The sequence below is a fragment of the Leptodactylus fuscus genome, chromosome 11, assembly GCF_031893055.1.
Source record: "Leptodactylus fuscus isolate aLepFus1 chromosome 11, aLepFus1.hap2, whole genome shotgun sequence".
NCBI classification, from domain to species: Eukaryota; Metazoa; Chordata; class Amphibia; order Anura; family Leptodactylidae; genus Leptodactylus; species Leptodactylus fuscus.
In genome coordinates this window covers 25505222-25520299 of record NC_134275.1, presented here as the reverse complement: position 1 = coordinate 25520299, position 15078 = coordinate 25505222, and the positions used below count along the sequence as shown (strand labels likewise).

Below are 15078 nucleotides of genomic sequence, written 5' to 3'. Positions count from 1 at the left end.
TTCCTGTGGCACTACTTCCACTATTCTGCTATATTACTCAGCCAAGGACCAGAAGTTGGAAGATACTCCAACACTAGCGGATTAACCCCTCAGGTGCGATTCCCCAAAAAATAGCAATAAAAAGTGATCAAAAAGCCATACATACCAAACATTGGGACCAATAAGAAGCACAACTTGTCCCGTAAATAAAAAGCCCTGACACATCTCCGTAAACAAAACAGTAAAAATGTTATAGGAGTCAGGACATAGTGATCCCAGGAAAATCTTTAATTTTCAAAAACCAACCTTTTATTTCTAAAAGCTGTAAAGCATAATAAACCAATATAAATAAGCTGTAATGACCTGTTGGACAAACTTGCCATGTCATTTCTTATGCAGAGTAAACGTAGATCATAACGTAAATCATAATACTAAAAATTATGATAGAATTGTGGGGTTTTTCACACAGCGTGCATACACGGGTGTAGAGAAACTCGTCACTATCAACACACCTATAGTCCCTACTTGGCTCATACTCAATAAAATATAACTTTTATTATTTATACGTTAAAAACACCCTAATCAGTCCCCAAATAATGCCCTCTATTAGACTCCCAGAGGGATACCAATTACAAAAGAGTGTGGTTACTATACGTTATTCAGGACATCAAGAGTCCGCTGTGATTATAATGTATCATGCATCTCCTGCAGTCTACTCCGTCCTTCCTTGTTTATTTTCCTTTCACCACACTCTATATTGCCACACACTTTATTGCCGGTCCACTGCTAATAAAATTAGTATGAATCTGAGGGTGTTGAAAAGGGACAGCAGGAGATCAGTATGGTCCTGCAAACTGTGGTTTTACCGCACATCATTTGTAGGGCATTTGCTATAATTCTCCCTGATGAACTATTTATTTAGGGAAATGCGTAGGGGTTAATACTTGATGTGTAGGGTGAGACAGTAATAAGGGAGACGGTTTATGCTGGAGGCAGGTCAGCGGGTGGTTTGACTGACCGGGAACCACCAATATAAGCAGACTGATCAATATTGAGGATTCTATTTGATGTCCTGTGGGAGGATTTAAAGGGATTCTACCATTAAACTACTTTTTTTTCTAATTACCACGTCGGAATAGCCTTAAGAAAGGCTATTCGTCTCCTACCTTTAGACGTGGTCTCCGCCGCGCCGTTCCGTAGAAATACTGTTTTTAACCAGTATGCAAATGAGCTCTCTGCAGCAATGAGGGTAGGCCCCAGCGCTGAAAGGCCGATGAGCGCATCCCCATTGCTGCCCGAGAGCTCTGTCCTGCGCTGCCTCCTTGTTCTGCAGCAACTCCGCCTCTTCTGGCTTCTCTTGCTCTTGTAGTTCTATAGAGGAGCATAGAGAGGCCACCCCAAAATGGCCGCCGGACAGCTCCTGTATTGAACTGCAAGAGCGGCTACCCCAAAATGGCCGCCGGCCGGCTCCTGTATTGAACTGCAAGAGCGGCTACCCCAGCAATGGCCGGCGGCCATTTTGGGGTAGCCGCTCTTGCAGTTCAATACAGGAGCTGGCCAGCGGCCATTTTGGGGTGGCCTCTCTATGCTCCTCTATAGAACTACAAGAGCAAGAGAAGCCAGAAGAGGCGGAGTTGCTGCAGAACAAGGAGGCAGCGCAGGAAAGAGCTCTCGGGCAGCAATCGGGATGCGCTCATCGGCCTTTCAGCGCTGGGGCCCGCCCTCATTGCTGCGGAGAGCTCATTTGCATACCGGTTAAAACCAGTATTTCTACAGAATGGCGCGGCGGAGATCACGTCTAAAGGTAGGAGACGAATAGCCTTTCTTAAGGCTATTCCGACGTGTTCATTAGAAAAAAAGGTAGTTTAATGGTAGAATCCCTTTAAAGTGTGTATATTTAGACCACACACACTATTGAAAGATCCAGCCACCCATATCTTGGTGTTTTTAGGAGTTGATTTATCCTTGAAATAATTGTTTTAACAAATCCAATAAAAGTTAAATTTTAGTTACTCCTTCAGTGAACTACTTTCTATAGAGTAACAATCCCCCAGTGATATTTATCAGGGATAATGCACTAGGTACGTGCATGGTGCTGTTTTTTCTTGTTTTCCAGTTCTCCCCATTATAGTCTTTGTAGGTCATGTAGCACACGGTCATCGTTACATTATCATTCATTATTATCATCTCCACCTGCTCTTCTTCCTCCTCCATGCAATCTGTACCAGTCAGCCGGCTGGTCCGCAACTTAACTTCCACCTGGCCAAGCTATTGGCGGTGCAGTTGCTGAAGTGCACCTTAGTGAAATCCACTGTGTTTCACCAACTGATGGCAGTGCACAGTCTCTTTAGAAAATACCTAGCAGGAGGGGGGGGGGGTCTGGAAATATGGATTTTAGATGGTTGTCTTTTTGTAGTAGTGGATGTAATTTGCGTGTGATTCCTCTAAGCATCTCCAGGTGTGTGTTATATGTGACAACCAGGGGCACCCGATTGTTTTCCTTTTTGGTATTGTATTTTAATATATCTGATCTTGGTATTCCTGTGGCCCTGGTGATTTGGTTATCAATTGTTTTTAGATGGTAACCCTGCCTCAAGAATGTGTTTTTGAGGCCTCCAAGGTGTTCGTCTCTATCTGCAGAGTTCGAACATAACCCACACCTGGAGACGCTAAGAGGAATCACACGCAAATTACATCCACTACTACAAAAAGACAACTGTCTAAAATCCATATTTCCAGACACACACACACACCCCCCTCCTGTTCTACAGACAGCCACCAAACCTCAGGAATATGGTTGTCAGCAGCTCACTGTCACCTCCAACTAACACAGGAACATTTCCATGTGGACAGAAAAGGTGCAAAACCTGCCCTTACATACTGACCACTGACAGGATAGAAATACCAAACTCTAAGGGCTCGTTCACACGGAGTAAAAGCTTAGAATGCGTATGAATTCACATCGCCATAGAATTAGAGAACGAAGACTTGACCTTCCTGTATCAAAGCAGTTTTGCAATGAGGATCATAATCACCGATCCGAGGGAATTTCAAATCAAAGAGAGAACAACGCATTTATGAGTGTAAATTTATGACCCTGCTTCAAACACTGGAGAGGGGGCTAAATTTGTCACATGGTTTTATGTCATTTTACAGAAATCACTGACCTGAGAACTGATAAGGACCTGTAAGTGTTTACATTGTTTCTACCAATTACTAACAACCCTCTACCCCCCTTCCTCCTGGAATTCTATCCCTATGTGCCCTTTTTGTATATAAATATGAATCCTTCAGAAAGGGTTTTAAATTTACTTGAGAAAGGACCCGAGAGTTCCAAAACGTTGTAATCTGTCATCATTATTAGTTAGCCATTAAAAAGGTATCAACTACTGAAGACTATCAAGTTTCTACCATCCAGTCAGACATGTCCTACAACTTGGTCCATCATATTATGCCATGCCATACTGCCGCACATGTAGCCACAGCTGCCTAGTACCTACCATTACCGCCACCACTCTCTTCTATTTATATTCACTCATTGTTCTTACTTTAAAAAAAGCATCAAAGCTACAATATATATTGCTGTCTGAAACTCTATGTTCACATGGAGTAAACGTGTGTGTGTTTTGGCAAAATACTCGTGTAAAAAATACACGTGTAAAAATAAGACTCCCATTGAGTTCTATTACATTTTTTTACACGTGTAAAAAAAACCACGCCAAAATACACATCAAAATACACACCATTGAAGTCAATGGGAGTCTTATTTTTACACGTGTATTTTGCCAAAATACACATGCATTTACTCCGTGTGATCGAGTTACAGTATGTGATCACACATAGTCAGACAAGCCCCACCAAAATTGCTGTGTTTGTCTGGCATTCATCTAATGTGTGCAGCCACCTTTAGACAAAGCAGTCTCAAATTTCTTCTATATAGCATGGTTTCCTTTACATATTGTAAGCTTGCTACATCATAACTCTGGTATGTTCCCTGCAGCCATTTAGGTATCTGATATCATGTTTTTTGCAGTAAAATCACGAATACTTTTACTAGCAGAAAGTATTAACTATAATCAAGTGATTAGTTTTTTAATCTATTGCCACAGGCTAAGTTTTGCACCAGCTTTAGCATACTTTTAACATAACAGCATTTCCATGGTACATGTGTCATTGTGGTCTTCCATAGTTTCCTTAGTACAACTCCTTTAACCCCTTCCCGACATTTTCCGTACTAGTATGGTGGATGCCGGGTGTTTAAAGATGGCAGTCAGTCGCCAGCTGCCAAAACCGCTGGGTCTCTGCTGTTTTACACAGCAGAGAACTGGCGCTAATGCCCACAATTGGTGCACACACTGTTTGCAGGTAGTAACCCACACTGGCGGCTCAATCAAATGATCCATGAGATCCATGCCTGTCTTTCATTAACTTCTATTAAAGGCTACTCTATGTATCCTGCAATATGAAAGCTGTTTTTAGCAATGCATTGCAATGAATTAACATTGTAACGCATTGCATTATTGATCAGAACCCATGGGGGTCTTTAATCACTAAAAGTTTAAATCACCCCTTTTCCCTAGAACACATATAAAAGTATTTAAATATTGTGAAACACATACACATTGGGTATCCCTGTGTCCAAAAACACCCGCTCTACAAATCTATAAAAATATTTTTACAGTAAATGCCTTGAATAAAAAGTGATCAAAGCAATAGCAATTCCCCAAAATGGTAAAACTAAAAAATACACCTGGTCCCACAAAAAAATGCCCTGTACTTCCCTGGACACAGAAGTGTAAATATGTTACAGGAGTTATGGCAACGTTTAGTAAAAAACATTTTTTGCACAGTTTTGGATTTTTGTTAAGGGGTTAAAATGTAAATAAAACCATATAAATTTGGTATCCTCGGAATCGTACTGAAACATAGAATACAGATGACATGTCATTTTGGCTGCACAGTGAACGCCATAAAAAGAAAGCTCATAAGAATGTCGCAAAAAATGCACTTTTTCTTCAAATCCATCCCATTCTGAATTTTTTTCCAGCTTTCCAGTACATTGTACAAAATATTTAATGGTAGCATAATGAAGAAAAATGAAGACCTCATATGGCTCTGAGAGAGGAAAAAGAAAAAAGTTATGGAGTTTGGAAGGCATGGAGTCAAAAACGAAAAAACGAAAATCTAAAAATGCCTGTGGCAGGAAGGGGTTAAGGAAAACACAGCCATCTAGTGCAGCAAACCACAATTCAAACCCACGAATGCAATTCATGTAATTGATCATGAATAGAGATAAGTGAACAGCGTTTAAATGAATAGCTATTCGATCCAATATCAGACTGTTCGAGATATTCGATTCCAATCGAATACCACGCGACAAACACAGTAAAAATTCGTATCCCCTCCCACCTTCCCTGGCGCTTTTTTTGCACCAATAACTGTGCAGGGGAGGTGTACAGGAACTACAACGACATAGGCATTGAAAAAAAATAGGAAAAAGCCATTGGCTGCCGAAATCAAGTGACCTCTGATTTATAAGAATAGTGTCAGCCATGTTCGTGTTAGTTGCGGCTTGGAGAGATAGGGTTAGACATCTGCTGAGGGTCAGATAGAATTGTAGGTTCTGTTAGGCAGGAAATCTGAAGAAAAGCAACAGCTCTTTTCAGAGCTATACTGCAGCAAGAGGAGATACACAGCTCGGTGTATCTCCCAGAGAAAATGAATTTGTATACAGCAAATCAGTGTATAGAATATATATACACTTCATCCAGCTTTCCTGGCTGTATTCCACTCCCAAACCAGTGGTATACAGCTAAATAGACGCTTCATCCAGCTTTCCTGGCTGTATTCCACTCCCAAACCAGTCGTATACAGAAATATATATGCGTCAGGGTTAATGCACACAGTTTTTTGGCAAGGATTTTGATGCTGAATTTTCGTCAGAATCTACCTCCAGAAAACGCCTCACTATAGAGTTTTATGTATTCCGCTAGCTTTTTTTTCCGCTAGCTTTTTTAAGTGTATAGCAGTGAAAGTTAAAAAAAAAAAAATGTAAAAACCGCAGCAAAATCTGCAGAAAAAAAAAAAAAATGTTTCTCCACACCGTGGGGCCTTACCCTTAAGCTGGTGCCCCACATTGCAAAAACGCAGCGTTTTGTCCATGGCAGACACGGTGCAGCAAAAAACTCTGCATTTTACAGTATCTGCCAAGTGCTGGCTAATCCCATTCACTCATTGCAGAAAAAAATCTGCAGCTGAAAATAGAAACCTGCGCGTTATACCTGTGGAAATATTGGTTTAACAAGGCAGAAAGTACACAAAGGAAAACCTTTCAGATTTTTCTGTGTTTTTTTTTTTTAGCTAAAGCCAAGAATGGCTACAAAGGGAATGGGAAATATAAAGGAAGTTCTTAGAATTCCACCTTTGGCTCAATCTTCTGACTTTGGCTCAAAGAAAATGCAGCAAAATCTGACACTAAATAAAAAAAATCTGCAATTCAACAACATGGGGCCTGTGGCTAAATTAGGTGTTTCATAACATTATATAGAATAATTATTATAATTCATTTATATTATTAATAATAATAATAATTTATATTACATTATGATTAGAGATACGCAAACACCGTGCGATCAAATAGGTATTTGATCGAATATCAGGCCGTTCGAGGTATTCGTTCCCAATCGAATACCACGTGGCATACGCAGTAAAAATTCATATACCCTCCCACCTTCTCTGGCGCGTTTTTTGCACTAATAACTGTGCAGGGGAGGTGGGACAGGAACTACGACAACGGAGGGATTGAAAAAAAATTGAAAAAACCCATTGGCTGCCGAAAACATGTGACCTCCCATTTATAAGAACGGCCGCCGCCATATTCGCGGTCAGAGATAGGGAGAGAAACATATTTGCTGAGGGCTAGATAGGCATTAGCTTCAGATAGGCAGGGAAAAACCGAAGAACAACAACAGCTCTTCTCAGAGCTATACACTGCAAGGACAGGAGTCCAGCTTTCCACGGACGGTGGAAAACAGGGATACAGAACAGTTACTTGTTGCTATATGCGTGACAGACAGCTTTTATTAGGGGTCCCCCCGGAAAAATAGCAGGAATCCACAGCAGTTACTACTTGCTATATATGTGCAAACCAGCTTGTGTTAGGGGTGTCCCCCCACAAAATAGCAGGAATCCACAGCAGTTACTTCTTACTATATACGTGCAAACCAGCTTTTGTTAGCTTTCCCCCCAGAAAAAAAGCAGGAATCCACAGCAGTTACTTCTTGCTATATACGTGCAAGCCAGCTTTTGTTAGGGGTGTCCCCCCACAAAATAGCAGGAATCCACAGCAGTTACTTCTTGCTATATACGTACAAACCAGCTTTTGTTAGGGGTGTCCCCCCACAAAATAGCAGGAATCCACAGCAGTTACTTCTTGCTATATACGTGCAAACCAGCTTTTGTTAGGGGTGTTCCCCCACAAAATAGCAGGAATCCACAGCAGTTACTTCTTGCTATATACGTTTCAACCAGCTTTTCTCAGGGGTGTCCCCCCAGAAAAAAAAGCAGGAATCCACAGCAGTTACTTCTTGCTATATACGTTAAAACCAGCTTTTGTTAGGGGTGTCCCCCCAGAAAAAAAGCAGGAATCCACTGCAGTTACTTCTTGCTATATACGTGCAAACCAGCTTTTGTTAAGGGTGTCCCCCCAAGAAATAGCAGGAATCCACAGCAGTTACTTCTTGCTATATACGTTCCAACCAGCTTTTCTCAGGGTTGTCCCCCCAGAAAAATAGCAGAAATCCACAGCAGTTACTTCTTGCTATATACATTCCAACCAGCTTTTGTTAGGGGTGTCCCTCCACAAAATAGCAGGACTCCACAGCAGTTACTACTACCTATATATATTTCAACCAGTTTTTCTCAGGGGTGTCCCTCCCAAAAAAATATCAAGAATCCTCTGCAGTTACTTCTTGCTATATACATGCAAACCAGCTTTTCTCATGAGTGTCCCCCCAAAAAATAGCAGGAATCCACAGCAGTTACTTCTTGCTATATACGTTCCAACCACCTTTTCTCAGGGGTGTCCCCCCACAAAATAACAGGAATCCACAGTAGTTACTTCTTGCTATATACTTTCCAACCAGATTTTCTCAGGGGTGTCCCCCCAGAAAAATAGCAGGAATCCACAGCAGGTAATTCTTGCTATATACGTGCAAATCAGTTTGTGTTAGGGGTTTCCCCCACAAAATAGCAGGAATCCACAGCAGTTACTTCTTGCTATATACGTTCCAACCACCTTTTCTCAGGGGTGTCCCCCCACAAAATAACAGGAATCCACAGTAGTTACTTCTTGCTATATACGTGAAAAACAGCTTTTCTCAGGGGTGTATAGACCATAAAAAGGACATTACTATACATCAAAAAATGCGTAAGGCTAGCGCAAGAGGACAGGGACGAGGACGGGGGCGTGGAAATGCAGATGTGGAGCAAGGTTGCGCTCAACCAACAGCGTCTACTGTGCCTACTGCTCTGCGGCAGCAAGCATTGCACTTCCCCGCAGGTACAACCCTAACCAGGCCCGAGCACCAGGAACAGGTGTTACAATGGCTGGCAGACAATGCTTCCAGCACATTCTCCACCAGCCAATCAGCCTCTACCTGAACTCGTCCTCCTACCCAACAGTCTGGTCCTCCTTCCTCACAAGATTCCCAATCTTCCCAGCAAACTAATCCCACCTTTCCCACCTCCCAGGAGCTGTTTTTGGGTCCATTCACTGTCCCTCTCTCTGTCTGACCTCTGTCCTGATGCACAAACACTGTATCATCCATTATCTCCTGTTGTTGTTGACCAGCAATTGGCCCTCAGTGATGACGATGACGAGACACAGTTGCCATCAGGGCAGCCTGTTGCCATGGTCAGTGTGCAAGAGGAGGAGGAGGAGGAGGAATTGGAAGAGGAGGTGGTGGACGACAAGGACACTGACCCAACCTGGACAGGGGGGATGTCAAGCAGGGAGAGCAGTGTAGATGTGGAGGGAAGTGCAGCACCAAAGAGGGTGGCTAGAGGTAGAGGCATGTCCAGAGGCAGAGGACAGCTGCTTCACTGAAGCCAGGCCACAGCCTTCAGGGCCCAAAATGTTCCCTCTTGTAGCCAGCCTAGAAAAACTCCCACATCGAGGCCACGGTCTTTGGTGGTGTGGAATTTTTTTAATGTATGTGAGGCGGACAAATATAGTCCGATGCAAGGCTCTACTCACTCCAAGGGCCAAAAACACTGCCAGTGCAAGATTCTACTCACTCCAAGGGCCAAAAACAATGCTTTTTAAAGGCTCTATTCACTCCAAGGGCCAAAAACAATGCTTTTTAAAGGCTCTACTCACTCCAAGGGCCAAAAACTCTGCAGGTGCAAGGCTCTATTCACTCCAAGGGCCAAAAACACTGCCAGTGCAAGATTCTACTCACTCCAAGGGCCAAAAACTAAATCTCTGCTGTTTACAGGCTCAACTCACCCAAAGGGCCAACAAATCTCTGCTGGTGCAAGGCTGAACTAAGTTAAAGGGCCTAAAACTCTGCAGGTAAAAGGCTGAAGTCACCTGAAGGGCCTCAATCTCTGCTGGTACCTCAGCTTAAGGGCCTGTAACTTAATTTGGAAGGGCTCACATTAAGGGCCAGAAAAGTGAATTTTTGAAGGTCTCACCACATCACACACACATGAACAATGACAGTTAAGTGTGGAGGCCTTTGGATTTCCCATTGCTTATTCCATCTGTGGTTGTCATGGGCAACGTGATTTAAAGGGGTGCTTGTTAATGTTTCTTTTGCTTTAAATTTGGGTTTCTGTCCATCCAATTGGGGAGGAAAGAAGGTTTCCAGATATTTTTCCACTTTTAGGGTGCATTCACACTGAGTAAATGCTAGCTTATTTTGTAGAGTAAAATTACACTTGTAAATTTTGCTATCCCATTAACTTCAATGACATTTTACAGGCGTATTTTTACAGGCGTATTTTTTACAGGCGTATTTTTTACAGGCGTATTTTTACACTTGTAAAAAAATATCATTGAAGGCAATGGGATAGCAAAATTTACAAGTGTCATTTTACTCTACAAAATAAGCTAGCATTTACTCAGTGTGAATGCACCCTTATAGGTTTTTTTTGAGTGTGGAAAGTGTGTAGGTGACAGGCTGTGATGGTGGGGTAAAACTGTGACTTGGGCTTGTTAGATGCCCCCAGGCATGCTTCCCCTACTGTCCCGGTTGCATTGCAGAGGTGTTGGCATCATTTCCTGGTGAGTCATAGTGGACTTGGTGACCCTCCTGAATCAAATGGTGGGTTCCCCTAAAACGAAGCTTTTTTCCCCATAGACTATAATGGGGTTCGATATTCGTTCGAATAGTCGAATATTGAGCGGCTATTTGAAACGAATATTAAATATTTTACTGTTCGCTCATCTCTAATTATAATAAATAACTCGGACAGGATAGAATTGTGAATTCTTTCAGACCTTTGTTTTATCACAAACATGAGCTTTTCAGAGGCACGTAGTCATCCTTTTTAGATTTCAACATGTTTTTAAATACAGTCTTCATTTCTCTACACAGACACGTAACTGCAATAATTCTTATCTTCAATAAGGAATGAGGTAAATTGTGATATTTCAATGGGAAGAGGTTTAATGATTAACTGGCCACTCCCGTGTGCGTGCCCTCTTACACACCTGGGTCTGCACACTGTCTGAGGCTGGATTAGCAGCGTTCTTGTACTGAAAATATGCATGCACTATTAATTGCAGTTATGGGTAATGCATGTCTACTATACCAGTAAAAGAAATGCATAGTAACGTGCGACTGCTGCTCCTTACTGAAAATGAAAACTACATGTGCAGAGGAATGACTTATGCAGTCCAGTTAATGGAAGGAATAATTTATGAATATGATATGAATTTATTTTTACATGTTTCCATTACAACAATTGTCTTGGGAGCATGCAGGTAAAATGTTCAACAAAAATGGTTTCTTATCAATCACCTGTGATCTGCCATATCTGTAACTTGACTGCATCAAATGCCTCAGTATGTTAACAAATTGCCAATATGTGGATCGCAGAAGTGTAAAGTATAAGATACCTAATATAGTGTATTATAATAGTTCATTTATGTATTTGAGAGTGTTTTTAGTATACGTATGTCTCTGTGCAGTAAATGGATGCAAAGCTCTAATGTCTTTGTGCTGTACATATTTTAATAGCGTTCTTCCTTTAGGCCGAGGCCCCGCATTGCGGAAACACAGCAGATTTTGTTGCGTTTTGTGTTTTTAGACAAACTCAAGAGTGACTACAAAAGGAATGGGAAGAATATAGGAAACACACTTCTGTATAACAAAAAAAAAAAAAAAAAGCTGCGTTTCTGCAACTTGGGGCCTCAGCCACAAATCATTCGCAATCTCAAGAAAACCATGGTTAGATAATATATTTTCAGCGATGGAGCAGGATATACTCTTCCTAAATATATTCTTAAAGCATGTTTAAACTGACATTAATTGTCCAAATTAATTAAAATAATGTGATTACTTTTCACGTACATATCACCAAATAGTGCTGCAGGTACAAGAAGAATCTTGTTGGACAAGTAAGGGATATCTTGTTCAGATGTTGCTTTTGTCTCCACTCCCTAATAAAATGCATTATCTTGCCCTCAGGTATTTATTAAATAAAAGGAATCTGTACATTGTGATACCTGCCTTAGGGACATGGGGAAGGCACTGTGTGAACTAGAAAGTGTGCGTGTTAGCGAAGTTAATTTATCTTCTGTAATTCCTCTATTACCACTCCCTTTATAATGCCAAATTCTCCATAAAGTACACTATACTTCACATACAATTTGCTTTTATACCTTTATAAATGTATACCTTCTCTTTTACAAGTCACATGTACAAGTCTGTATAAGTATGTGAGGATTGCTATTAGTTAAAACATTGTTTCATATCAGTGCTTTTCTGAAAAAAAAAACAAGCTTTTCGAAGTTTTACATAAGTGTATATCTCTTAACACAAATGTATATGATATGTACTTAAGTGTGACAATATATAGGAACCTATAGAGCAGACTTCTATTTCTGCCTTGTCATCATAGATCTACCCACAAGCATATACCATACATGAGAGAGGATCTGTGCTACTAAGTTGTTACATATAGAATCATGGAAGTGTCACTTGATACATTTCATTAGAAATAATAAACATAGAAGAAGTAAAAGAAAATATAAGAGAAAAAGCAAGTAATCCAGCAATTCTTTGTAGTCTCACCTCATTGAGCTCAGGTTGTGTTTCTAGCATCCTTATAGTAGGTTTGATATCCTCGAACACAGCACTGTCTTCCACATTTTCACCAGACATATTCACTGGTTTTAGCTGGGAATACACAGCACTGTCACTGGAGCTGGTTTGTAGGGTCATACCTGGACCCTATATGTTGAGAATGAAATAAAATAAGTTTGTATTTTGCCTTTGTTAGATCCTTGGGTGGAAATTAAAGGATTAACGTGTTATGTAGAGTTTCTTTCCTTTACCTGGAGGGGGAGGAGTTGGTGAGGTGGCTGGATGATATTTTAGTGACAGGTAAGTTTAGCCAATTGAGGGAGGAACTCAGCTATGTATAGCCAATGAGTGCGGAGTAAAGTTCAGGTATTTGTTATACTGTTAAGTACTTGTCTGCCTGTAGAGACGACAGTGATTTAAGTCAGCCACACCAGAGGAATCTATACAATACATGTGTGTAGCCTTGACCTTTTGCACATTACTCTCAAGATGCATTACCGCAAGTAAAACATTACTTTGCAGATCATAACTTACATTTATATATTACATCACTTAGGTTATATTCACATGCGCAAACAGGAAAAGCCTAATATAGAGAGACATTTGTTTTTTATGCTTTTGTGAACTGGTTTCTCAAATCAGCTTTCAATTATACAATGAAGGGCTACTTACAATTCATGAAAAGTTAAGTAATGTAAAATATTGTTCATTATATAACCTTTCATAAAGTAAGTCTAGTTCTACTGTTTGGCAATTGTACCTACTGCATGCATTTACAATGTTTCATGTCTTGCTTCTGCACACATGTAAGCCAGAGGAAGAAGGACTATACACTTGTGCGATAGAATATAGATAGAATATTTAACTGTTCTGATGCACAGCAATTATACTTAGGCCTGGGTCACATCTGCGTTTCGTATTCCATTCAGGGAGTCCGCATGGGGACCCCCGAACAGAACACCGAATCCATTAAAAAGCGGTGAGCAATGAAAGCACATGGACCCCATAGACTATAATGGAGTACATGTGTTTTCCGCGCGGTGTCCGTATGAGTCATGAGGAGAGAAAAGTACTCCAAGAACTACTTTCCTCTCCACATGATTCTATAGTCTATGGGGTCTGTGTGCCTTCATTGCTCATCACTTTTTAATGCGGTCGGTATTCCATTTGGGGGGGGTCCCCAAGCGGACTCCCAGAAGGGAATACTGAACGCAGACGTGAACCGGGCCTTAGGTGTCTGGTCATGCATTATCCAAAATACTTTCAGTTAAAAATTAGATAGAAAATTGGAACATTAGATATTTTTTTAAAAAAACTCACAGTATAGCTTTTTGACATTATCATTGTGTTATTTTCATGTTTCACTATTGACTCACTAAGGGAGCCTTCACATGGAGTTTACGCTCTGCTCATTCTGAACGTAAACTCGTTCAGAATGAGAGGCGTTAAAACAGATCCCATTGATTTCTATGAGTTTCGACATGTAAAAAAAAAAAAAAAAAAAAAAACTTAATTTGGTTTTTAACAAAAAAATGTACATTAAAACTTCACCCATAGGCTGCGTTCACACGGATTAACACGCCACTCATTCTGACACATAAACACGTGTCAGAGTGAGTGCTGTAAAACAGAATCCCATTGAATTCAATGGGTGCCATCTTACGCGGGCTACACATTGAAATCAATGGGCTAAAAAGCCTCCAATTGATGTGTTTTCGGAAAAGCACAGCATGTCAATAATACCAGCGGAAACACTGGTGTTTTCCCGACAGGTTTAATTAGAGAATAAAATCTGCAAAGAAAAACTTGTTTTTTTCTACAGCGTTTTTTAGTTGTATTTCGGTACATTTTCTGGGGAAAAAAAAAAAACTTCAATAGTAACAAATACACATTTTCCCTGCTGTTACTTTTGTATTGTTGCAAGCACCTTGAGGAGTTTTCCATGCTTGTGTCCCTTTTAGTTGAATAAATTTAATCTAATTATGCAAAGATAGTGTCGCAATAATGCTGTCAGCTAGTAATAGACCTACAGTACCTCAAGCAGCAGATCCTAACATGTTTGTATTTGTTACCAGGCATGCATAGAACAGTAGATATTCAGTTGCTGTAATATAAATTAAAAGCTACCGTATATGCTCGAGTATAAGCCGACCCGAATATAAGCCGAGGCCCCTAATTTTACCACAAAAAAACTGGGAAAACTTATTGACTCGAGTATAAGCCTAGGGGGAAATGCAGCAGCTACTGGAAAATTTCAAAAATTAAAATGGTCGGAGTTTTTGGGTGCAATAGATGCTGGGTGCTGGGGAAGGGGAGGGGGTGTTTTGGTTGTCTGTCTGCCCCTTCCCTGAGCTTGAGGACTGTTTTTTTTTTCCCCCATTTGGAATTCAGCCTGGCTGAATATAGGGTATCTGCAGTGCTGCTATTAACCCCTTCCCGACGGAACAGGAGCACTGCAGGCCCTATATTCAGTAGACCGGGCACTTTCAAACACAGGGATACCTAATGTGTATGTGTTTCATAGTAATTTTCTACTTTTGTATGTATTCTAGGGAAAGGAGGGATTTACAACTTTTTTTAAAGCTTCTTTTTTTCCCACTATTTTATGGGAGATTCTATACATTGATATTGCGGCTGGTCACAGACCCCCCTTAAAAAAAAATAATTTTTTTTTGCTGACTCGAGTATAAGCCGAGGGGGGCTTTTTGAGCACAAAAACTGTGCTGAAAAATTCGGCTTATACTCTATACTTCATTAAAAAGTGCTGAATGATAGCAATTAAAAA

At 40.7% G+C, this 15078-nt stretch overlaps 1 protein-coding gene across 1 annotated transcript in view; it reads right to left on the bottom strand.

The window, feature by feature from the left end:
* LOC142184494 (Krueppel-like factor 5) overlaps positions 1 to 12528 on the bottom strand; it is a 38005-nt gene extending 25477 nt beyond the window's left edge. The window contains exon 1 of the mRNA XM_075259385.1: positions 12282 to 12528. Within this exon, the coding sequence (XP_075115486.1) occupies positions 12282 to 12431 (150 nt within the window). The 5' untranslated portion in view covers positions 12432 to 12528. The remainder of the gene's footprint in view (positions 1 to 12281) is intronic.
* Positions 12529 to 15078: the final 2550 nt, after the last annotated feature.